The 24180-nt window shown below is 45.4% G+C and overlaps 1 protein-coding gene across 6 annotated transcripts in view; it reads left to right on the top strand.

Moving 5' to 3' along the window:
• Positions 1 to 11146: 11146 nt before the first annotated feature.
• SYNCRIP (synaptotagmin binding cytoplasmic RNA interacting protein) overlaps positions 11147 to 24180 on the top strand; it is a 38975-nt gene continuing 25941 nt past the window's right edge. For 3 of the 6 annotated variants that reach the window (XM_075923843.2, XM_075923842.2, XM_075923847.2), the window contains exons 1-6: positions 11147 to 11409; positions 12799 to 12958; positions 14017 to 14135; positions 14330 to 14437; positions 20648 to 20761; positions 20848 to 21024. In XM_075923843.2, coding sequence (XP_075779958.1) covers positions 12811 to 12958; positions 14017 to 14135; positions 14330 to 14437; positions 20648 to 20761; positions 20848 to 21024 — 666 coding nt within the window. In that variant the 5' untranslated portion in view covers positions 11147 to 11409; positions 12799 to 12810. The remainder of the gene's footprint in view (positions 11410 to 12798; positions 12959 to 14016; positions 14136 to 14329; positions 14438 to 20647; positions 20762 to 20847; positions 21025 to 24180) is intronic. The other 3 variants (XM_075923846.2, XM_075923845.2, XM_075923844.2) reach the window with 3 other exon arrangements.

Genomic DNA, 24180 nt, shown 5'->3' with positions numbered 1-24180 from the left:
CCCAGTGTGCTGATAAAGTCACTGACATTCGCCTCCTTGCTCTCTGGATCTTCTCATCACCGTGTCCTGCTGGGCCAGATCTCCTGGTCTCTTCCAGCCAAGGCACAGAGCTGAGATCACCACCCCTCCCCCCCAAAGAGCAATGCAGACATTGAATCACTTAAGGTCTGAGGAGAATGCAGTTTCAGGCACAAAATCTAGGAAACTCTTCCCCTAAATGGGATCAGAACCCCAAATAAACTATTCAGGCAAGCCCCCTTTAACAATAAAAGCAGAATGTACACCTGATTGCTTCCCCAGGTAACAATTATTTACTGGGCTTGATAGTAAATAAAAGTAATTTTATTAAGTACAAACAGTAGAATTTAAGTGGCTGCAAATGAAAACAGACAAAATAAATTACAAATTTAAAATAAAAGAAATGATATAGCTAGTTTTCTAACACATTAAAGTTGCAAACTTACCCTAAAACTCTTCTTATTTCAGCTAATCCTCCTAGTGTGAGGGAAGATCTTTTCTCTCTGGAGTCCCTGGCTATATCCTTGGGTGTGTCATGCCAGACACAGGGACATTGTTTTATAGATTTCACTTTGGATGGACACTTATTGTGTTCTCACCCATCTTCCATGGAAAATTACCTTGTCAGACCCTATGAGTTGGGGTGATTACATGTCTTCCTAAGACCAACCATTGCTTAGACTTAAAGGAGAAAGGATCACTCAGACACTGAGGTGTCTGAGCACTGGGAACATCCTTGATGGCTTTCATTTGCACATTTAAAACCATACATTATTTCCTACCCCATATCTCTAACCTTTAAGAGTAATACAGGTATCAAATAAGGCTGCGTTTCTCAAACTGTGGGTCCCAACCCCACAAGGGGTTGCAAGCAACTTAGAGCGGGGTCGCGGTATCACAAAGTTTGAGAACCCCTGAAATAAGGTGTATCGATCCAGCAGGTATTTTGTCCAAAGGATCTTTGAGCTATGCATATTTGTATCCATAAGTCAATTTCATAAAGCATGGTGGGGAGGATCATCACAGTAGTTTAAGGACCTATTCACTAAGTTGTCAATTTGGTGTCTGAAATCCTGTTGAAACTACTTGTGCAGCTGTGCATTCATTTCTAGGATGTGAGTCCTTTTGCCCTTGACCAGGGAGATTGATGAGAACACTTCTGCCCCAACTTCTCCCTTGCTCCCATAGCCCTGTTGATTGCTCAGATTTATACTTGGCTGTATCATTAATGCCCTTGTGGGTAAGCAGTGGTCACAGGGATAGATAAGTCTGAACAAGCTTTATGCAACACAGCACACCTCTCAGGACATCATGTCTCCCCCCTTCTCAGAAGGCAGTCCACACAATGCTACGACTCCTCTTGGATATGGGGACCCATGAGTCTCCTAGTCTTGGAGGCAGGTTTGCTCCTCTTCCTCAGATATCTGGGACTGCTCCTCTTCTCCTTTTGCCAATAGAGCATACCACTTCTTGACCTCAATAAATGTGGAACTGGGTCGGAGAGTGGACCACCATCTACTGCCTGCGGTGGTAAGCAGACAGTCTCTTTGCCACAGAGCAGCCAGTGTAGTCTTCTCTGATCAGCTAGCATCCTCTGTTTCGAATAGTCTCTTTTCAAAGTAGATCTGCATCTTAAGTTACTGTGTCTCCAGTATCATCTTGTTCTATTCACAGTTCTGTTGCTTGTCTTTCTTTCCTCTTATATCTGCCTATATTTGGGCTCTCCTGCTATCTTTTCTCTTTCATCCTCCTAATTCCTTCCTTTGATTCCCCTTCCTCTGACCCCAATCCCAGTCAAAGCTGCCTTCTTTCTTGACCCCTTTCCCTTCCCACCAGGGGTTTTCTACCATCATGTGTGTCTCAAACTTTCTTTCCTTCTCTTGGAAGGACCATATTTGGAGTCTTTTGTCCCCAACTGAAGGCTGTTAAGTTCTTGTTGGAGTGAAGAGCAAAGGGAAAGAGGTTCTTTTCTTTCTTTTGGTCTCTTCACTTCTTGCCTCCTAGTAATTTATCTTCTTGAGTCTTCTTTCCCACTGCCTCTTAGACAGAATCCACCCTTCTTTGGGTCTCACTACTTTTTCGCTTTGTGGTCTGAATAATTTCCTTTCTGTCCTAATTATGCTTTTCATCCTCTACTTCAATCTTCAGACCCACTGAATCGCACTCTGTCCCAGCACTCCCTCTACCATACTTCTTCCATCCCTCAACTCCTAACTTCTTGGAGTTTCATGGAAAATGTTAAGCAAATTTTGCTCAACTAAAACTGAAAACTTTCCCCCCTTTTTCCTGCTTTTAGCCTTTCCCAGACTCCCATTTTACAGAGGCAAATTTGGAAAGGGCAAAAGAAAAGATGAAAAGGTGAAAATTTTCAGTAAAAAAATTTAGTTAAAAAAAAGATCTAAACAAAACCAAACATTTTAACTTCTTTGAAAATTTTTGTGAAATGTTTATTTTTCAACAAGCTGTGATTTACATATTCATGAAGGAACATTAACTTAACTTTGTTTTGCTCATTTGCATGCTTGAGTTCCTTTGGTGCTTCTGTTACCTGATCTCATTGGCTGAAGAGATAGATTGGTAATGGAAGAGAGAACCTGCTAGGTTCAGTTTCAAATGATGACCAATTTACTAATGACTAAAATTTGCTTCCATAAATTATGCTAATTAGGATAATTAGTCACTTGAAAGAGAACAAAAAGTCTCACCACACAAGAGAAGCTCAAAAGGTGAGTGAACAGGAAGATAAGGATATCAGGGTTGCAAAGCTAGCTGTACCTCTATTCTCTTTGTGGTTTTCAGGTGTTAGGCCATATTTCTTCCCTCTTCTAGGATGGAAACTATGATTCTTCTTCAAGATGTGTATTCTACTCATGAACATGCATTCACACCATATGCTCAAGATGGAAAATTCTAGCAGGTAGCATCTGTTGGTCAGTGCCTGCATCCTGATCTCTTCATACTCAGTACTCAGGGCAAGGTGTGGACCAATGCCTCTCCAGTTCCTTCTTACCTTCATATGGCCTGAGTTGGAGTCCTTTGTGTCCAGAGTTATCCAAACATTGTCTTAATCTCTGTAAATATAGTTTCACATGGTTTGTTAATGTTCTGTAACATCTAGGTAGTGTAGATTTGTGTTTCTTCACTCTGGGTGTCTCTCTACCTGCCCCTCCCTTTGCTCAACTAAATACTACAAGAGTATTCCAGTATTTAAAAACTCTGTCTCATGTCCTACTAGCTCCTTCTGAGTTAGCAGTGACCTGGTATTTATTGCTCATTCCCACCCCATACTCAAAACGGATGAGAGCTCTGAGTGAAGAAGTACCTAACTGAGAAACAAAAGACAGAACTATGTAGCACTTTAAAGACTAACAAGATGGTTTATTAGGTGATGAGCTTTCGTGGGCCAGACCCACTTCCTCAGATCAATTTGTGGAAGAAAATTGGCACAACCATACATACCAAAGTGATACAATCAAAAAAATGAATGCATGTGAAATTGACAAATCGAATTTTAGAACAGAGTGGCTGTGAGGGGGGAAGGTAGTGTCAGTGAGGTAATGACATAGGGGTGATAATAGGGGAATTCAGAAAGGTAGCAGCACGGAAGTGAGGGGGGCAGGCAACTCCAAAGGATCTGGTGCTCATAGGTAGCTGGCTTTTAATCCAGCTTTCTATAGGTACCAGCTCCCATCTCATGCCCCTTGCTGCCTCTGAAGTTGACAAGATTAACCGATTTAGTTGTGTAGTTGACTACATGTTGATATCCCTAATGTGCATTACTTTTCCTTAATCGGCACTGAATTTCATCTGCCATTTTATTGCCCAGGCACCGAGTTTTGTAACGCTTCACAGTCTGCTTTGGATTAACTAGCCTTGAGTAATTTTGTATCAGCTGCAAACTTTTCCACTTCATTGTTTTCTACTTTTTCCAGATCATTTGTGAATATATTGATTAGCACTGGACACAGGACAGATCCCTGGAGAGACCATTATTTACCTTTCTCCATTTCAAAAACTGACTATTTATTTTTCACCTCTGTTTTCTGTTTGTAAGCAGTTATAATTGGAAAGTATAATTTCCCTATACAAAAGCTGTGTTCACTCTTCCCCAAAAAATTGTGTTCCTCTATATGGCTGAGAATTCTGTTGTTTACTGTAGTTTCAACCAATTTGCCTGATACTGAAGTTAGGCTTACTTGACTGTAATTGCCAGGATCATCTCTGGAGTTTTTTTAAAAACTTGGCATAACATTAGCTATCATCCAGTTAGCTGGTACAAAAACTGACTTAAGTGATAGGCTACATACCACAATGAGTAGATCTGCAATTTATATTTGAGTTCCTTCAGAAATCGTGGGTGAATACCATCTGGTGACTTATTACTGTTTAATATAACAATTTGTTCCAAAACCTCTTTTAACGACAACTTTATCTGGGACAATTCCTCTAATTATTCACCTACAAAGAATGTCTCAGGTGTGGGACTCTTCCTAACATCCTCTAAAGTAGGGCTCGGCAACCTTTTCAAACCAAAGAGCCAGACTACATCAAAATTCAGAACAAATGAAGAGCCAGTATAAGAATGCCCATGTGCATACTGACAATATACAGCTTAATATTATTAATAATTGACATGATGATTAATAATAGCATAAATTAAATATTGTACTCACAGACTTTGTTTAATGGGACTTCTGCTGCTGGGAGAGTGCAGTTTGTGGATGTGGGGTGTAGGAGTCAGGGTTTAAGTGAATGAGAGGCTAAGGGCAGGGGTGTGTGGGAGGTTTAGGAGGCAGGGCAGGGCTCTAGGATTGGGAAGTACAGTATGTGGGGGGGGGGCTGAGGCTGGATTACCTTACCTGGTTGGGGCTGGGATGCTGCACTTGGGCAGTAGTGGCTGGATGAGGGGTAGGGCTAAGATTGCTGTAGCTGGATTGTGGCCTCCCCTCCTACTCATGCTACATCAGGAAGGGGGCTGCTCCCAGCCCTTCCTGCGGTTAAATGGAGGCCAGACCGCAGGGCCTGACCCAGGATCAGGGCCAGGACACTGCAGCTAGACAGGGACTGCGCTCCAATTGGGGCCAGGTGGCTGGAGCCCAAGCCGGGCCACCATGGCCAGGCTGTTGCAGCAGTCGTGAGGCTGCCGTGACTGGGCCATGGGGTCTGCCCCTCATGACAGCTGGGGACAGACTGCAGCAGTAAGATGGGGGCTGGAGCCAGGCTGCCACAGCCAGTTGGAAACATCCTGGCTGGGAGTGCACAAGCATTACCTACAGCGCACCATGAGCCAGCTTTTTAAATGAGCAGAGTACTCCATTTGGCCCATTTTCCGTGTTTTAAATTTTTAAAATTAATTTTTCATTTTAATTTAAAAAGTTGAGTGTATATGGGGAATGACGAAAGAGCAGTGGTTCTCAGATTTTTTGACCCGAGTCCCACCCAGCTCAATGCAAACTTTTTCGTGGACCACCAGCTCCTAATGGAAACTCGCCGTTAATTATATAATTATACCTGAGCCATTTTGCTAGTGCTGCAGCTAGGGAGAACAGTTTAATTTAACCAGTAAGAAAGGAAACTTTAATTGAAATCATTAACAGATAATACACTCTAACTTTCTCATGTTAGTTTACCAAACTTCATTTTAAATAAAGTAAAGTAAAATACAAAAGGTTTCGACACTCGTCTTTATTTATGGCAGGGATGGGGAACTTTTTTGGGTTGGTGGCCATTGATCCACAGAAAAATTAGTGGGGGACAACACAAGTGAGAAGCCAAATTTAAAAAAAAAAAACCACCAAAACTCCCCACCCCTCACTGACGTGGCTCCTAACTGAGATATCCCACTCACAGGGGGCTGGGGGGAAGGGCAGAGAGGGCTGTGGTTCAACGTCTCAAGCCAGATTAATTCTTCCAGGTTTCCAGGGCAATTGGATTTTGTGGGGCACCCTAGGCTCTGGGGTGAGCCAAAAATGAGGAGTTCAGTGTGTGGGACAGGACTGCCAGTGAGTGGCATAGGGATGGAGGTGTAAGATCTGGGTGGGAGGTGGGATACAGGAGTGGGTGAGGGTATGAGGTGTGGGTGGGAGGTAAGGTGTATGGCCAGGGGGATGGTGCAGGAGCAAGGTGGGGGTGTGAGGTCTGGGCATGACAGTGTCAGGGCAGGCACTTACTTGTTTTTGTGCTCCACGCCACTCCCAGGCATGGCCTCCCGCTGCTCCCATTGGACGGATTCTAGCCAATGGGAGCAGCGGGGAAAGCCTCTAGGCAGCCTGTTCATGCAGTGCTGTTTCCCCAGCCAGGGAAGGGAGAGCAGTAGCACGCCCCGATTGCCCAGCGAGGCTTAGGTCTTTGTCTTCCTCCCGCATGCCAGGAGCCAGTGCTGGCAGGGCGAGAGGCTGGAGTGCCACCACGGGCTTCCCATTACAGGTGATGGGAGGTGGGAGGGGGCTGAGCTCCAGTTGTGAGCTATATTTGGCTCTGTATTGAGTTGTATTTGGCTCATGAGCCATAAGGTGCCGACTGATGCAAAGAACTCATTTAGTTTCTCTGCAATGGTCTTGTCTTCCTTGAGTGCTTCTTTAACACCTCAGTTGTCCAGTAGACTCACTGATTGTTTGGCAGGCTTCCTGCTTCTAATATACTTCACATTTTTTTGCTATTTTTTGAATTTGTTTCTAGTTCTTTTTCAACATTTTTTTGGCCTGCGTAATTATACTTTTACCCTTGGCTTCCCAGGCTACGTCTACACTGGCCACAATTTCCGGAAAAGCCATGCAAATCAGGTAAGTCAGGATAGGGAAATCCGCGGGGGATTTAAATATCCCCCACGGATTTAAATAAACATGTCTGCCGCTTTTTTTCCGGCTTGGGGAAAAGCCGGAAAAAAAGCGTCTAGACTGGCGCGATCCTCCGGAATAAAGCCCTTTTCCAGAGGATCTCTTATTCTTACTTCAAAGTATTGCCTACTTCAAAGTAGGAATAAGAGATCCTCCGGAAAAGGGCTTTATTCCGGAGGATCGTGCCAGTCTGGATGCTTTTTTTCCGGCTTTTCCCCAAGCCGGAAAAAAAGCGGCGGACATGTTTATTTAAATCCGCGGGGGATATTTAAATCTCCCACGGATTTCACTATCCTGACTTACCTGATTTGCATGGCTTTTCCGGAAATTGTGGCCAGTGTAGACGTAGCCCCAGAGTTTATGCTCCTATTTTCCTCAGCAGCATTTGACTTTCAGTTTTTGAAGGGTGCCTTTTTTTCCTCTAATCACGTCATTTATTCTGTTGTTTAACCATGGTGATATTTGTTTGTCCTCTTACTATTCTTTTAAATTTGAGGAGTATTTATTTAACTTGAGACTCTAATATGGTGTTTTGGAAAATTTTTCCATGCAGCTTGCAGCATTTCACTCTTGTGAGTGTTCCTTTTAACGACAATATAACCAGCTTCTTCACATTTTGTGTAATTCTCCTTTCTGAGGTTAAATAATGCAGTTCTCGTCTTCTTTGGTATTTTCCACCTCACAAGGGTGTAAATCTAAGAATATTACGGTCCCTATTAGGGATGTGAACATGTACCTGTGTATATGGTTAACTGATGAGCTTTCTTGGTTACATGCAGCCCCCAGCCCCACTACCTCTGTATCAGAGGCAGCAGCTGAAGGAGGCAGGAAGGAGCTGGTGCTTGTGGGGAGCCAGCTTAAAAGCTGATATAGAAGCAGTAGTGCAGGGTGGGGGTGCAAGCGGGAACTGGTACATGCAGGGAGCCGGCTTTCAAGTCAGCTCCTGCTGAGCCAACTGTCCTCCCCCAAAGCTTTTAAGCTGGCTCCTCATGCATGTTGGCTCCTGCAGCGCCACTGCCCGCCCCCCCATTGCCACCTCTGCTGCTCCTACCTGCCCCCTGCGTGTAAATGTATAACTGCCTGAAATTTCAGCGGTTTAAAAAAATAAACACGTTTTAACATCTCTAGTCCCTCTTACCAAGCGGTTCAGCTGTACTCTCCTCTTGGAGCAGATCCTGTGCTCTTTAAAAAAACAAAAATCAAGAATCTTCTCTTTCCTTGTGGATTTCAGGACTAGCTGCTCAAGAAGCAGTCAGTAATGGTATTTAGAAACTTTATTTCTGCTTCTCATCCTGATGTGACATGTACCCAGTCATATATACCGTAATCATTATCCTAAGCAGTTGATCAGTAATATAGTTCTACTGGTATACAGTACTCTTTATTATTCAAGCATGGAGTTACTATTCATAGAGATTCTGTGGTGCGGTTTGAGTAACTGAAAATGTTTACTATATTTGAATGTGCTTTCTTTTTCATACAGTGCCAGTCTTCCATACAGTCATTCCTGTATATTTTGTACTGTGATATTCCTGGGCTGTGGGAATAGCTTTGCCCCTTCTGGCTCAGCTTCCCCCCCCCCGCCCCCCCCCCCGCCTCCAGAGCACCACGGAGTGGGCAGGAGGTATGCAACCCCAGACCCTGGCCCCTGAAGCATGGGGAGGGTGGGCGCTCAGAGGCAGAAACATTCTGCCCCCAGTATGCCTACTGCAGGGCTGTGTCTACACTGGCATGAATTTCCGGAACTGCTTAAAATGGAATACTATTCCGTTTTCAGTTTTTCCGGAAAAGGAGCATCTACATTGGCAGGCTGCTTTTCCGGAAAAGCCCTTTTTCCGGAAAAGCAACTGTGGCCAATGTAGACGCACTTTTCCGGAAAAGAGCCCTGATAGCCATTTTCGCGATCGGGGCTTTTTTCCGGAAAAGACTACTGGGCTGTCTACACTGGCCCTTTTCCGGAACAGTGTTCCGGAATAAGGACTTATGCCTGAGCGGGAGCAGAATAGTTTTTCCGGAATAGCGGCTGATTTTGTACAGTAGAGCGTCGTTGCTTTTCTGGAAATTCAAGGGCCAGTGTAGACAGCTCGCAGCTTATTCCGGAAAAGTGGCTGATTTTCCGGAATAAGTGGCCCAGTGTAGACACAGCCTTAGGTGTTCTGGGGGTGGAGTATGGGTGAGGCTAGGTTAGTGGCTAGGGAATGCAATACCTTCCCCTGCCTCTTATATCCACAGCCCCTACTGGTATTACATTGTCCCATTGATTGTTGTAATTCCAATACGTTTCTGTGATGCCTGACATGACTTTGTTACTGAAGTTTCATAATTTTGTATTTACATTTTAAATCATAAAAGTGAGCTGATGCTAAATTTGTGTAGAACATTATGTAACATGAACTATAATAGGTTAGTGACAGCGTTTAATGAGATTCATGTAAGAGGTATCACAGTATTGATGTGCGGGGCTGTTTGTCCTTCTACTTTGCTAATTGTAGAACTCCAGTTGATGTTCATGGGAGCCTTGTACAGAAAGATTAGACCTAATTGTTCTACTAATTCTATATTAAATTAAACAGCAAAAAAAAAATTAGTACAGACTTAAGGTTACTTGTGATATGTCAACCCCCTGCAGAACATTAATTGAGCAAATCCAGGAAAATGTCTGAAAACCACCCCATGCAGCCTTCTATTCTCTCAACATTGACATGTGCCCCTTTACCTCACACACTTTTATTGTGCCAGCCCTGAAATGTATAAACACTTCACCTCCTTTGACAATCTATTCACTCTCACCCCCAGGATTCCAACACTATTACAAAACAAAAAAAGGAAGAAAGTTGCCTATGCCATCTTTCATCAGTGCCTCAATATGCACATAAAGTAGAGCCCTGCACAGATACAAAATTCTGTATTCACATCTGCAGTAAGCCATGGATATTTACAATGATATCTGTGGATGCTGATACCTGCAAATATGAAGCAGACATCCACACATTTACAAGGGTTCTAGATACAAAATGTGTATCTGCATCCATATCTGCACAAATAAGCTGTGGCTACCTGCAGAGGCAGATACCTGCAAATATAAAGTGCATATCCGTGGATTTGCAGGGTTCTACACACAACAGGCCATGCTCAAAATGGCTTTGGCATGAAATGTTAGAGACCCTGATGTAAGTTAGTTTCAATCAACACCTCAGGAAGAATACTATGTGACCATTCTCTGCACTTTAAGATTCCTCCCCACTTACTCCACTACATTTTCACTTAACCGTCATAAAAACATAGAATCCTCTCATAGTCCACCTACTCTGGGGTTTCAGTGTCCTATATGAAATAATGATAGAGATGTAGCCGTGTTAGTCTGGGGTAGCTGAAGCAAAATGCAGGACAATGTAGCACTTTAAAGACTAACAAGATGGTTTATTAGCTGATGAGCTTTCGTGGGCCAGACCCACTTCCTCAGATCAAACCTATATGAAATAAGACTGTCACTGAAATCTTTTAAGCTCTGAGTACAAAACATGCACCTTCCATAAATCTCTTCTGGATTTTTAGTGTCCTTACATACTAATGGGTTGCAGGATCTCAGTCTGAAACCACCACAAAGTAGATAGACAAACTTTCCGAATTTGGCCCCATCCTAGAGTTGAAACTCTGCGGGAATCCCCCTGCTGGTTATCCAGACGATACTAATTGGGATCCAGGCATGCGGAGGTATCTGCCAATGCAGCCAATAGCTCTTTGGAGTCAGAAATAGTGAAGCAGGCGGGACGCTCCCCCAGCACAAGGGAGATAGTTATTTCGAGTCTCACGGTAAACCTAAGCTAAGCGAGTCGTTTCTCGCCAGCCCCAGAGCGAGGAGACACCTCCGGAGCTCCCAGCGAGCGCACAAAGCGGCCGTGTTGCGCCTCCTTCCCGCGAGCCCTGAGTCCCGCCGCCGCCGGGCGCTGTCAGTCACACCCGCGCGGCGCGGCGCGGCGCGGGGGCCAGCAGCACGCGGAGGGCAGCGCTTTACAACCCCGCTGCACCGCGAGGCCCGGCAGGTTGCGCGTTCCCGGCGCCGGTCGGGAGTGCAGGCATGCGGGGGGCTGGCAGGGCGGCGCGCGGAGGCAGGAGGGGGAAGGGCGGCTCGTTCGCACCCGCAGGCCGGGCGGAAGGGGAACAGCCTCGGACCGCCCTTCTCCCGAGAACTTACGGCGGGGGGCGGGGGCTGGAGGGAGAATAGGAGGGGCGGGCGCGCGCGCGCGCTGGCAGCTCAGCGGGCGGGGCGAGGCGATAACCCTTGCGGAGCTGCTTGGGAGACCCCGGGTTTGGGGCTGAGCCAGCGCGCGCGGCGCCTCTTTCTCTCCCCCCCCCTCCCCGATCCGAGTGGAAGGGGCTGGGGTTGGTGCCAGCAGCGGCGTGAGCGCTCGAGCGGCCGCCATTTTACGCCAGCTCCAGCACACTGTCCGGACACGCCGCGGGAGCGGAGAGGGGCAGCTCCTCCGCACGCCGAGCCGCCAGCCGCGCCGCGAGCCTCGTCGCCCGGCCTTCTCCCCCCCTCCCCCAGCGACAGGTCAGACACCAGGCCGCGGCGGGCGGGCGGGCAGGCCGGATCCGCGGTCGGGGCTCCCTCTGGGTAGCAGCAGCCGCCCCACGAGTGGGGCGGGAGCGGGCCTTGGGGTTTCGGGCGCGGGGTGGGGCAGAGCGAGGGGAGCCGGCTCCGTGGAAAATGGAGTCGGGCGGGCGCGGAGTAACACGCGGAGCCCAGGCCGCGTGAGCCGCTCGGGGGAGCGGGGGCCCGGCTGCCAGCTGCTGCAGGATGGGCGGGGGAGCTGGCTGCTTTCGTGGCCGCTTTTGCCGGGCGGGGGGCGGGCGGCCCGAGCTGGTGGCCGCGCTCTAGGCCCCGCAGCGGGCGGGGCGCGTGGCTGTCGCCTCATTGTCCTGCCGGCAGCGCCGGGCCGGCAGCTCCATTCATTGTGAGGAGGCGCGGGCCGGGCCCGCCGGCCGAGGAGCCACTTGGCTGCGGCCTCGGGGCCCCGCGTGCGGGATCGAGCCTCGCGTGCTTGGGGCTCGCGGGGTCGGGCGACGGCGCTGCCCAGCGTGGCGTGGGAGCCGGGCCGGCGCATTGTTCCAGAGCCGGGGGAGGCGCGGCGTAAGGAGGCGCGGCGAGCTCCGGTGGAGTGGCGAGATCGGGCCCGGGGTGTTGCAGTGGCGGGCCCGGGGGCTGGGGTGAGCGGTGGGGCTGGCTGGGGCTGAGGGGTGAGGCTGCTCCTCTGAGTGAGGGAGGAAGGGAGGGGGAAGTCGGTCAGTGGAGGAAGTTGTAGGACATCTGAACGCGCAGCAGAGCACGTGTTTCTATTGGGCTCATGGCGGCTACCGCCGCCCCCGTGGGTGGGTGCGGACTGGGAAGCGCTTTGTTCCTCCTGCCTGCTCCGCGGAGCCTGTAGCGGAGGCGGGATGGACCCCGAACCCCGTGCACGGCTAGGCGGGATGGCCCGTGAGTCTTTCTGAGAGATGGCGGGCTTGAAATAGGCGATCGAGGTGGAAGCAGCAGTGAGTGTCAGTGACTGTATCGCGCGGTAGGGGCTGCTGCATGTGGCAGGTTTGCTCTTCCTCCCTTCTCCTTCCTCCCCCGCCATTGGCGTCTTGCTCCATTTCTAACTTGTTCAGGGCTTCTTAGGGAGTGTTAGAGACAGAGAGAGGTGAGTCAGAGTGTCTGGCTGGCTGAATTGTGTAAAATATGCAGTGAAGTCTACCCCACTTCTTATAGGCTGTGGTGCTAGGGTATTCTTTTGTGTTAGTGCTTTCTTTTGAGGATTTTTGTGGATCTTTTGAAATCAAAATAGCAGGGGAGTGGTCTGAGATTTTTGGAAGCATAGAGTAGGCGTTGCATGTACTGTCACTTGAATTGTTCTGCTTGAAGATTTCTAGCTTAATTATGATGCTTATTGCGTTTGAACAGATATCTGGAAACATGGCTACTGAACATGTTAATGGGAATGGTACTGAAGAGCCCATGGATACTTCTGCTGCAGTTACCCATTCTGAGCATTTCCAGACATTGCTTGATGCTGGTTTACCACAGAAAGTTGCTGAAAAACTAGATGAAATTTACGTTGCAGGTAAGATGTAAAACTTGCAAAATCACACTTTTGGTTTTTTATTGGACTCCTCTGGCTTTGGGCTAAAATAGCAACTTTTTGTGGTTTCCAAAAGTATGGGGACTGCAGTTGTATCTTTTTGTACTGGTTTATGGAGTTTTTTATTAAATACTTGTAACTGATTTATACCCAGTGGATAAGTCTGGGACCTATGATTAAAGTCACTTGCAGTGGGAAGGAAGGAAAGGAGGAGGTAGATAAACCAGATGGATAGGTATAAGACAATAGTAACAGCTGGTGTAGGTAACAGTGGCTCATAGCAGGAGCAGGTGATGTGGTTAGGGTTAGTAGTTGTAAGTAACTTTTCAGTAACTGAATTGATGTATTCTCTTGTTTTAGATGATACTCTGTGATTTAGTATTTGGAGTCTTAGATGCAAAGATTGTGCTGCTTAAGCTGTATTTGATCTTGATTGTGATAGTTTGAGTGTTTAAGTGACTTTGAGCTTGATGGCTTTTTTTCAAAATATACCAAGTTACTGTGGTACTTCTAAAATCTCTTTAAAAACTCTTCTGTGTTCAGGTCAGGTAATGAAAATAATGTTGTCCCGTGTAATATTTGGATGCCTTGTGGTATTAAATAAGTTCACAAATACAATAACACCGAAGAGGCCTGTGACACCTTGTAGCCTAAGATTTATTGGAGCATAAGCTTTTGTGAGCAAAGACCCACTTTGTCAGATGCATGAAGTTGGTCTTTGTCCATGAAAGCTTATGTTCCAATAAATCTGTTAGTCTGAATCTGCATAAACGAGAAGTCCTGTGGCACCTTATAGACTAACACGGATGATACTCTGATACAAATACAATAATTGTTTCAGGAAAAATCTTTTGTTTTTATTCTTAATGGGGAAATGGAAATAATTCTTGCAGATGAGTTAGGGAGGAATGGAAGATTGTGTAATATGAGCTTTTTACTTGTTACACAAACTCACTGATTTTGGATCACTGAAATTTGATGAATATGGTTAAACAGAGATTGCTGCTCAAATATAATTAGTATTTTTTTCTTTTCCCTAGGGCTAGTTGCACACAGTGATCTAGATGAAAGAGCTATTGAAGCTTTAAAGGAATTTAATGAAGAAGGTGCATTGGCAGTACTTCAGCAATTTAAAGACAGTGATCTTTCACATGTGCAGGTAATGTTAAGCAATTTAGTATATAACACGAAGAACAAACTGCTACTAGATTGGCAAGAACTGTATTTAAGTTCTTTCAGTGATCTGTGTTTTGATGTATAACTTTTGTGCAGCTAGGATCAGATAATCACTTGAAAAACAAATTGTGTGCTTAGCTTCAGATCTACAAATATGAAAATTTTCAACTCTTTCAGAACAAAAGTGCCTTTTTATGTGGAGTCATGAAGACATATAGACAGAGAGAAAAACAGGGGACCAAGGTGGCAGACTCTAGCAAAGGACCAGATGAGGCAAAAATTAAGGTATGTATCTGAAGTTGTAAAGTATATAAGTGACCCTTTAAAAAAATGTCCAGGTCTGACTTTTTAATTCATCCAATAACTGTGCTTTGTCTAGTAAATACTGTTTTTTCAGATCATTCATGAATCTGGTAATCACAATAAGGGTGTAAAAGAGTACTTGAGTCATCTGCTTGCATTTCCCCCACCTCCTGCCTTTATATCAGAGGCAGCAAGAGGGCAGGGAAGCAGGTGGAGGTGAGGTGGCAGCCAGCTTAAAAGCTGGTTCCCCCCAGCACCATCTCAGCGGTGCTGCTTGCTCCTATCAGAGACAGCAGTGCATAGGGGCCAGGGCAGGCTGCTCCAGCAGCTCCCCGCTGGGACCCCCGGTGGACAGGGACTGCTGGACCTGGTGTAAGCCGGGACTGAGTGAGCCCGGCTCAGTCGCGGCTCACGCCAAGTCCAGAAGCTATCCTTGCTGCATCTCTGCAGTTTAAATGTAGTAGGAACTGGGCTGCTTGTGTGCCCGGCTCTTAGTACATTTAAACTTCAGAGCCACATCAGATGTAGCTCCTTCTGGGCGCCTTCCCTTGTCTACTAATTGTGCAGTCAATACAACTTGTACTGACTGTATGATGACGCAATTACCTGCCTCTTAACATCCTCAGATCACAAATACCTTTTTCGCATTTTGGGCTAGAAACTTTTTATCTATATGTTTCCTTAAACAGCAGATTCTGTAAATCCAGTGTATGTATAATTTGCTTAGGTTGGTTATATTCCTCTTCTAGTTTAAAAAGTATTTTAATCTACCCTTTCATAATTTGGGGCAAATATTTCCAAGCAGTTCTGTTGCTCAAGGCAAGAAATATGGGATTTTTTTGGAATACAAATATCAAATCATGCATCTTGTTTTTAATTAAGAATAAATCTAAATAAGGTAGCAATAGTGCTGTTGCTTTTTAGACACACCTAGTGGGTTTGTGAGTTAGTCCTGTTGTAGGTCACACAATCTGAAGATAAACTTATATTTCCAAAACAGTTTCAATATCCCAAAGATGCTCTGTAGTAAGACATATCAGAAAAATTAACTCTTGATGTCGAAGGACTCTTGATAGTAATGAACTCAAACTAAAAGTTAAGCTTTACCAAAGGTGCCAAATGGATGGTTAGAAAGAGAATAGTTTATTGCCTTTATATAAATCCATGGTATGCCCACATTTTGAATACTGCGTACAGATGTGGTGGTCTCATCTCAAAAAAGGTATATTGGCATTAGAAAAAGTTCAGAAAAGGGCAACTAAAATGATTAAGGGTTTAGAACGGGTCACATAGGAAGAGAGATTATAGAGATTAGGACTTTTCATCTTAGAAAAGGGGAGACTAAGGGGGGGACATAATAGAGGTATATAAAATCATGAGTGGTGTGGAGGAAGTGAATAAAGAAAAGTTATTTGCTTGTTCCCATAGTATAAGAACTAGAGGCCACCAAATGAAATTAATGGGCAGCGGGTTTTAAAACAACTAAAAGGAAGTTTTTCTTCACACAGTCAACCTGTGGAACTCCTTGCCTGAGGAGGTTGTGAAGGCTAGGACTATAACAGGGTTTAAAAGAGAACTAAATAAATTCATGGAGGTTAAGTCCATTAATGGCTATTAGCCAGTATGGGTAAGGAATGGTATCCCAAGGCTCTGTTTGTCAGAGGGTGGAGATGGATGGCAGGAGAGGGATGGCTTCGGTTACTCCCTCTGTAGCGTTTGGCATTGGCCACTGTTGGCAGACAGGATACTGGGCTGGGTGGACCTTTGGTCTGACCCAGTATGGCCATTCTTATGTTCTCTCTCGGTTTTTGTATGAATGTAGAATGATGAACTTGTATGTTCTGACATTACCAATACTAGGTACTTCTCAGAACTTTGTACAGGTTCTATCTCTGAAAATTGGCACTTTCTGGTCCAGCAATATCAGCCGGATACTCCTGAACCAGAAATCCCAGGAGCCTAATGGCCAGCTGAGGCAACAGGGTTGGCAGTCTGGCCAGAGCCCTGCAGCAACTTCCAGCAGCACATAGTACTGTGGGGCCAAAGCGGGAGTGCCCCAGCAGCCTCCTGGAGCACAGGATCAGGGACTGTGCTGCCCAGAGAGTCAGCACCAGCTCAGCAAGCAGACCAGCAAGGTTCGGGAGGGGAGCAAGGCAAGGTGCCTGTTAGAGTAGGCTGCCAGAAACAGGTATGGGCTTGAGGGCCAGTGTCTGAGATCTCACCTGGTGTGGCAAATTCTCTCATTTGGGACTGCTCAGGTTCTGACTGTGCTAGACTGGGGAGGTTCAACCTGTATTTACATCAGCTTTAAAATCGGGGAAAAAAACAGGCTGTGATCTGAGTGCCTTAATTATAAATCCCAGTAAGCCCTTTACAGTTTTTTCTATCACAGTTTCTTAAAATTGACTTGTATTTATAGTTTCTCAGGCTATCGTTTGTCAGCAGTTTAAGGATCAAATACACTAATTTTCTTGGAGTAATACTTCTCCTGTTCATGGTTACAGCAGGCCAGTGCTGTGTTACTCAAAATCATACTACATATGGCTCCAGCTGTGAATATATTGATCTTGATCAGTGGTCTCCAACCTTTTTAAACAATTTAAGTGCAATGTAAGATCTACCTAAAACCCAAATACCCTTGCTCCACTTCCTTCTTGCCCTTTTTTTGAGGTGCTGCCACTGCTCCACCCCTTCTTCAAGGCCTCACACTGTTCACTCCATCCTCCTTCCTCTCCCATCCTCACTCATTTTCACCAGACTTGGGTAGGGGTTTGGGATGCAGGCTCTGGTCTCTGGCCAAGGAGTTTGGAGTGTGGGAGGGGCTCCAGGCTTAGCCCAGGGTGGTGGATTGGGGTCCAGGATGGATTTCAAGGTGCTAGCTGTGGAAGTTTGAGTGCTGTAGGACTCACATCTGGGATAGGAGTTTGGGTGTAGGAGGTGGTTCAGGTACGGGACGGATTCAGGAAGCAGGCTCTAGCTGGGCACCATTTAACTGAGACTGCTTCTGGGTAGTGGAGCAGTGGGGTTAAGGCAGGCTTACTCATGCCCTGGTGTTGCACCACTCCTGAAAGCAGCTGGCATGTACAGCAATGGCTTCATTGTGCCATGTGCTGCCCCTCATCTACAGACACTGAGCCCCCAGCTTCTATTTGCTCTGGTTGTCTGTTATTGATCAATGGGAGCTGCAGGAGTGGTGTCTGCAGGCAGGACAGCATATGGAGACTCCCTGGTCTGACTTTCTCAGGGGCTGCAGGGACATTCCAGCCACTTCCAGGAGCAGCAGTTACCACAAGGATAATGACTCCAGCTATGACAGGTTAGGCATTTCAGAACTCACTACTCAAAGAATTAAATTTAAGCATAAGAGATAAATAAAAATTATGCAAGTAACAGACCTGTCAAATCAAAAACAACACGCTTTGCAAGCAGTAAAAGAGTAACAACAACCCCCCACGTATGGGGGTGAGAGAGAGAGAGACAGATTTGAATTGCCAAGCTCCCTCCATCATCATCTCTCTGTGGAGATAGGGTACAGAAGTGGGGGGGGAAGGGAGCAGGAGGGACACCCTGACATCAGCCACCCCACTTCTCCCTCCCATACCCTGCACAGTAAGCAGGAGGCTCCCAGGGGGGCAGCTCCAAGACAAAGGGCAGAAACAGCATGACAGTGGGTGGAGGGACAACTGAAGTGCCAACACTTGATAGCTTCCTGGCCAGTATAGGGATGTGATAGTGTAGTCGATTAACTGATAAGCAAAAACGTATAAGTTAATTATATAGCATACATGCATTTCCCCCACCCTCCCGCCCCAGTAAATTTTTTTAGCAGCCTGACCAGCAGCCGGGCTCAATTCTGGTTCACACTGGGTCAGGGATCTACCCCTGCTGCTCCTCTGCATTTAAAGTGTATTAGGAGCCAGGTAGGCAGGCAGCCTGGTTTAGTTCCAGTTCACACCGGGTTCAGAAGCTCAGATCCCCTAGCCCCTTGGATAGGGGCTGCTGCCACTCAATGTTGCTGCCTCTTTTTCAGAGGCAGCAGGACTAGGCGACAGGCAGCCTGATACCCTACACTGCTACCTCGGTTATAGTGGCTGCTGGCCCCACCGCCAAGGACTATTGAATAGTCAGCTAACTGATACAAATTCACGAGGTTACTCAACCATTTAATTAACTGATATTTAACATTCCTAGGCCAGACCAGTCAGGATCACCTATCAGAGGCTCCAAGATCTACTGATAGATCCCGAGCTATTGGTTGGTGACCACTACTCTTGATTATAACAGTTTATTTAATGCCCTTTTTCCTCAAGGAAATTGTGGGAGTATTATTTCTGTAATGAGAACTGAAGTTACTGCTAATCACTTTAATAACAATGTTGGTCCATATGGAGACGTGAGATATTTAACATACCGTATTAAAATATTACATATTAAGCTATATTTGTGCGCTCTTTGGTATTTCTGTAACATTAATATCCAGATGTTCAAGCCACAGGTCAGTTGCTTTTGCTTGAGTTCTGTACATATGTGTGGAAAAGATGCCCTGTCCTAGAGAGCTTCTAAACTAAACCGACAAGACAAAGGATGGGAGAAAGGAAGTAGTATCTGCTTTTGACAGGTGAACTAATGCTCCAATCCTACAAATGGTCATGTGTGCTTTAATGTGTTGTGTGAATAGTCTCATCGAGACGGTGGGAATATATAGGTACACGTCCAGGATTATGAAATCTATAACAAAGCGGATCTGGATATTGAAATGTCTGACAGAAAAATGAGTGTCCATTTATTTGACTTGGTTTCATTGTTACAGTGAAAATGAAATTTCCTGGGTTTAATAAAAGTGCACGTTGCCTGTTTCTTGGAGCTAACAAATCAGGATTAACCCAACAGCATTAATCATATTAAACTATTCACTATGGTTACTCTTCTCAGTGGTTCTAGTTTCATGTGCATATAAACCTGCAGTGTACTGAAAGTTTCAAAGCACTAATGTCACTATGGAAATTCAGACACAGATGCGAAAGAAAGGTATCATGAAATGAGAAAATGAATATTTACCCCTTCACATACTACACCTTCACATACTACATGACCCAATAAATCATTGGATCACCCAATTAAACTTGTATGTAACAGATTTAAAATATAAGGATGTACTTTTTTGCCTAGTACACAGCTTGTGGAAACTTATTGCCAGGGTATGTTGTGAAGGCCAAAAGTATAATTGTGTTAAAAAAAGAATGAGGTGGCACGTGCACATTGTGAATACTGTGTACAGATCTGGTCTCTGCATCAAAAAAGATATATTTGAATAGGAAAAGGTACAGAAAAGAGCAACAAAGTGATCAGGGTATGGAACCTCTTTCATATGAAGAGAGATTAGTAAGACTGGGACGTCTCAGCTTGAAAAAGAGATGACTGGGGGGGGAATATCATACAGGTCTGTAAAATGACTGGAGAAAGTATATTTATTTATAACGCAAGAACTACGGGCCATCAAATGGAGTTAATAGGTAGCATGTTTAAAATAAACAAAAGGAAGCATTGCTTCACACAATACACAATCAACCTGTGGAACTCATTGCCGGAAGATGTTGTGAAGGTCAAGACTATAGTAAGGTTTAAAAAAAGTAGACAAAATCATGGAGTCAATCAATAGCTGTTAGTCAGGATGGTCAGGGATGCAAAACAATGTTCCGAAGGAGTCCCTAGTCTTTGTTGCCAGAATTTGGGAAAGGGAAGCTAGAAATGAATCACTTGATGGATTACCTGTTCAGTTATTCACTCTGAAGCACCTGGCATTAGCCACTGTTGAAAGACACAGGATACAGGGCTGGATGGACCTTTGGTTTAACTTGACTTAGTATGGCTGCTTCTATAAATTTGTGGGGGCTAGGTCTAACAATGGCTGTTTGCCAAGATGAAAGGGACACAAACCTGTGTCCTGGGTGTCCCTAAACTTTTGATTACTAGAAGTTGGAATTGGATGAAAGTAGATGGATTGGATCACTCGATACATTTCTTTGTTCAGTTATCACCCTCCAAAGCATCGGGCAGTGGCCACTGTTGGAACACAGGGTACTGAGACATGCCTTTGGCTATTATGTTCTTATGGTTACATGTTACAGTCTGTTAGTCTTGAATAAATTGGGAATTGAATGTGACATAAGACATTCAGCTTTTTTCTTGAAGGCACTCTTGGAAAGAACAGGCTACACACTTGATGTGACTACTGGGCAGAGAAAGTATGGTGGTCCTCCTCCAGATTCTGTGTATTCAGGACAACAGCCTTCTGTTGGTACAGAGGTAAGAGGGAGACATTTTTATACAGGGTTTAAATGGACTGTTATTTAACATCATTTTAAAAATACGTGTGAATGTTTGTTACTTAGATATTTGTGGGCAAGATTCCAAGAGACTTATTTGAAGATGAGCTTGTTCCATTATTTGACAAAGCTGGGCCTATCTGGGATTTGCGCTTAATGATGGATCCACTAACTGGTCTGAATAGAGGATATGCTTTTGTCACTTTCTGTACTAAAGAGGCAGCTCAAGAGGCTGTTAAACTGGTAAGTTTTGTTTCTTTTTTGAGATCATTTCCTAACACCACTAATGATTGTAGTCATTATTTATGGAAGTGATTACAGAATTCCTTTATGAACAGGTTATGCCCATAACTGACTTCCAAGTAGTACGGTCAGTAACAATCCAAAACGGTGCCACAATCAGAAACGGGCTTCTGCACCAGATACGTTGCTGGCGTGACCTCGTATGGCATTTTTTTACTTGTATCAAAAGTTCAAATGAGCAGTAAAATAATCCTTGATGCTCCATTTCTTGAACAAGAGGATGTATTTGAGGAGGATTACTTTGGATTGTTTTCTTTCAAATGAGTTTCTTAAATTAGGTTTTTGGATCCCACTACTATGTTATGCACACACTTTGTGTGCTGATAGTGGGATCCACATGGACAAAATACATTGAACCACATTTTTATTGTAAGGTAGGTAACTTCTTAAGATACTGGATTTTATGAAAGGTTGTTCCCAGAAGCAAACTACTTTGTGTCTATTGTTCAAAACTCCTTGGAGAGATTACTAAAATCTGCAGAATGAATATGGTACTTATTTAGAATATAAGTACATAATATTGTGAGAAAGTTGGACTTCAGTATTTCAAATGTGCAGCATGAATACGGAACCATCTACAGCAGGGGTGGGGAACCTAAGGCCTGCGGGCCACATTCAGCCCCCAAGGCTCAGGGCCACCCCCCCAGCATTGGGGAGTCCACACTGGTGCCCCAGCCCTCTGCAGTTCTCCTACGTGGCAAGAGCGCACATCATCTAGCTTGGGCCCCCCAAGGCTCCGGTGTATGAGAGGAATCGGGGGAGTGTCTCTCGCCTTAGTCAGGGGCCATATCAGTGAGAGTGTGGTTGTGTTTCTTTCTTTCTTTCTCTCGGTCTGTCTGTCGTGCGTCCCCGACTGATTTTTCTGTGCATCAGCAGCTCCCGACCCCCAAAAAAGGTTCTCCACCTCTCATCTATAATGTTTCTTCTCCCAATAAATACCCCTACTTTGGGCCAGATGTCCTGGCTATGCATCTCCACCCCCAGTTCAAGGCTGAACACAAATCTCAGGCCACCCAATACTAAATATTCCCTGGGCAGCATTGCATGATGTCTCCAGGGAGATTGTCAGCCTCGTGAGATTTGGGTCTGAACTATGCATGCTGCCCAGATACTAGATTGCCAGCTTTGTCTATTTGGACATTCAGAGGGACTAAGATGCATTAAACCAGTGGTTCCCAACCTTTTTTTTTATACCAGGGACTGGCAAACCCATTCACAAACTTTTGGTAGACTGGCAACAATTTGATTTACATATTCATTATGCAAATAGTGAATATTCAAATATGCAAATAAAAATTTACCGATATATCAAAAGTTTGTAAATAGGTTTGCCAGTCCTTGGTGTAAAAAGCCCTGACTCCTAGAGCCCCTCATCCCTCCACTACCCTCCCATCCCTCTACTACCCTCCCATGCCAGCCCCCTGCATCAAACGCCTCAGTTGTAACCTCCTATTTCCAGAGCCCCATTACACCTAATCCTCCTCAGGTCCCTCCGTGCTAGCCCTCAGTCCCCAATATTAACTCTGTCCCCAGTGCCAGCCCTGTCCCCCTAGCTCCCTCACTACTAGCCCCAACCCTAGAGCCTCCCTGGTTCCACCTCCCCATCCTGGATGTCATACTGTCTCTGAGTCAGCCCTCCCCCACCATCAGAGCTCCTGTGACTATCCCGCTCCCCTCACCTAGCCCTGCTGCTGCCGCCTCCCAGTCGCCAGCTGAACGCAGTGTGTTGTGGGAGGGCTGCACAGAACCTGTAATGGGTTGGGCCCCTGCTGAGCGCCCCGGCATCTGGCCTCTGCATGGCACTTGGTCCTAGTTGAGGGCTGCAGCAGCTAGGCCCCAGCTGAGTGCAGTGGCAGCGCTAAGCGCTGTGTAGAGCCCACTTGCCATGTGGAGCCTCGCTGCCCCAGCACCCTGCTGCTATGTGGGGAACCCTAGTGGGCGGGCCATGGCCTGGCAGGCAGGGGTTTGTGGCCTGCTGCCGGTCGGGAACTATTGCATTAAACTTTTGATAGAATACATTTTAAATCGTGTCCCAATTCCCTTAAAAACAGAAGTTATTTTTCTGCCTTCATACTGTGTTTTATTATAAAAGGTTTTGGTGGGCTCAAAGACAACACCGAACAACATGCTTGGGATAAATCTGCTTTCTCCAAGCACACTCCTGCTTGTTGCCTTTCTGGTTTCAGCTTTGCTGTTATACACCCTGTTGCATGAGCTGTCTCCCGATTACTGCACCAGCGTGATGCAGCTGATCAACAGCAAAACTATGAAAACTGACAAAGTTTAGTGCTATCAGATGCTGCAAGTAAATTGGAAATGTGCAAATATTGAATTTTAGAAGTTACTTAACAGTAGGTATACAATTTGTAGTTGGAAACTTAACTTCAAATGGATGATGTTTTTAAATGCAATACACTTGTAGATCTGGAGGGCTATCTGTGCTGATGTATTAAGCTGATATGATGCAAAGATAGGTGGCCAGGCTTGGACTTGATCCTCCTTGCCTTGTTTATAAAGGTTCTCTAATGGTTCAGAAGTATGAAGCTTTCCATCTGAGATGTGTATGTAATCAGACCTAGTTGAAAGAACCATATGCCATTTAAATTGTTACTGACAAGGGTGGATTAGAGAAATAAAAGGAAAAATATATATTTGATGTTGTCAGGGAAATCTTTCCACTTAAGTACTGTGACATGACAATATGCCATTCTTGACGATGGGTATAGGAGAAGATACTAATAACAAGTACATTGGAATTGGTTGGTTTTGTATAAAGTGTCAGCTGCATTTGGCTGGGTAAATTACGATTTGGAAAAACATACCAGTGTTTACTACCTAGAAACCAGTTCAAACAGTATAGTATTGTGGGCATACCAGTAAGATCTGGGTACTGTGCCTTGTGAGAAGCCTCTGTCATCTTTAGTGATGAAAATAGGAGGCTGCTCAGTGGTACACTCTCTCCTACTGTTCACAGGTTATGACTGTTTAGAACCCTGTGCACTTGTCGGCCACTTCATGGAAAGTAGTTTTGTCTCCCTCCTGTCTTGGAACCTGTCTCTTGACTCTTTGGGGCATATCCTTCCCCACCTCCTCCTC

This window comes from Pelodiscus sinensis, chromosome 3 (genome assembly GCF_052426305.1).
Source record: "Pelodiscus sinensis isolate ZL-2025 chromosome 3, ASM5242630v1, whole genome shotgun sequence".
Lineage (NCBI taxonomy): Eukaryota > Metazoa > Chordata > Testudines > Trionychidae > Pelodiscus > Pelodiscus sinensis.
Note: the sequence above shows the minus strand (reverse complement) of the source record. Positions and strands in the feature narration are given on the sequence as shown.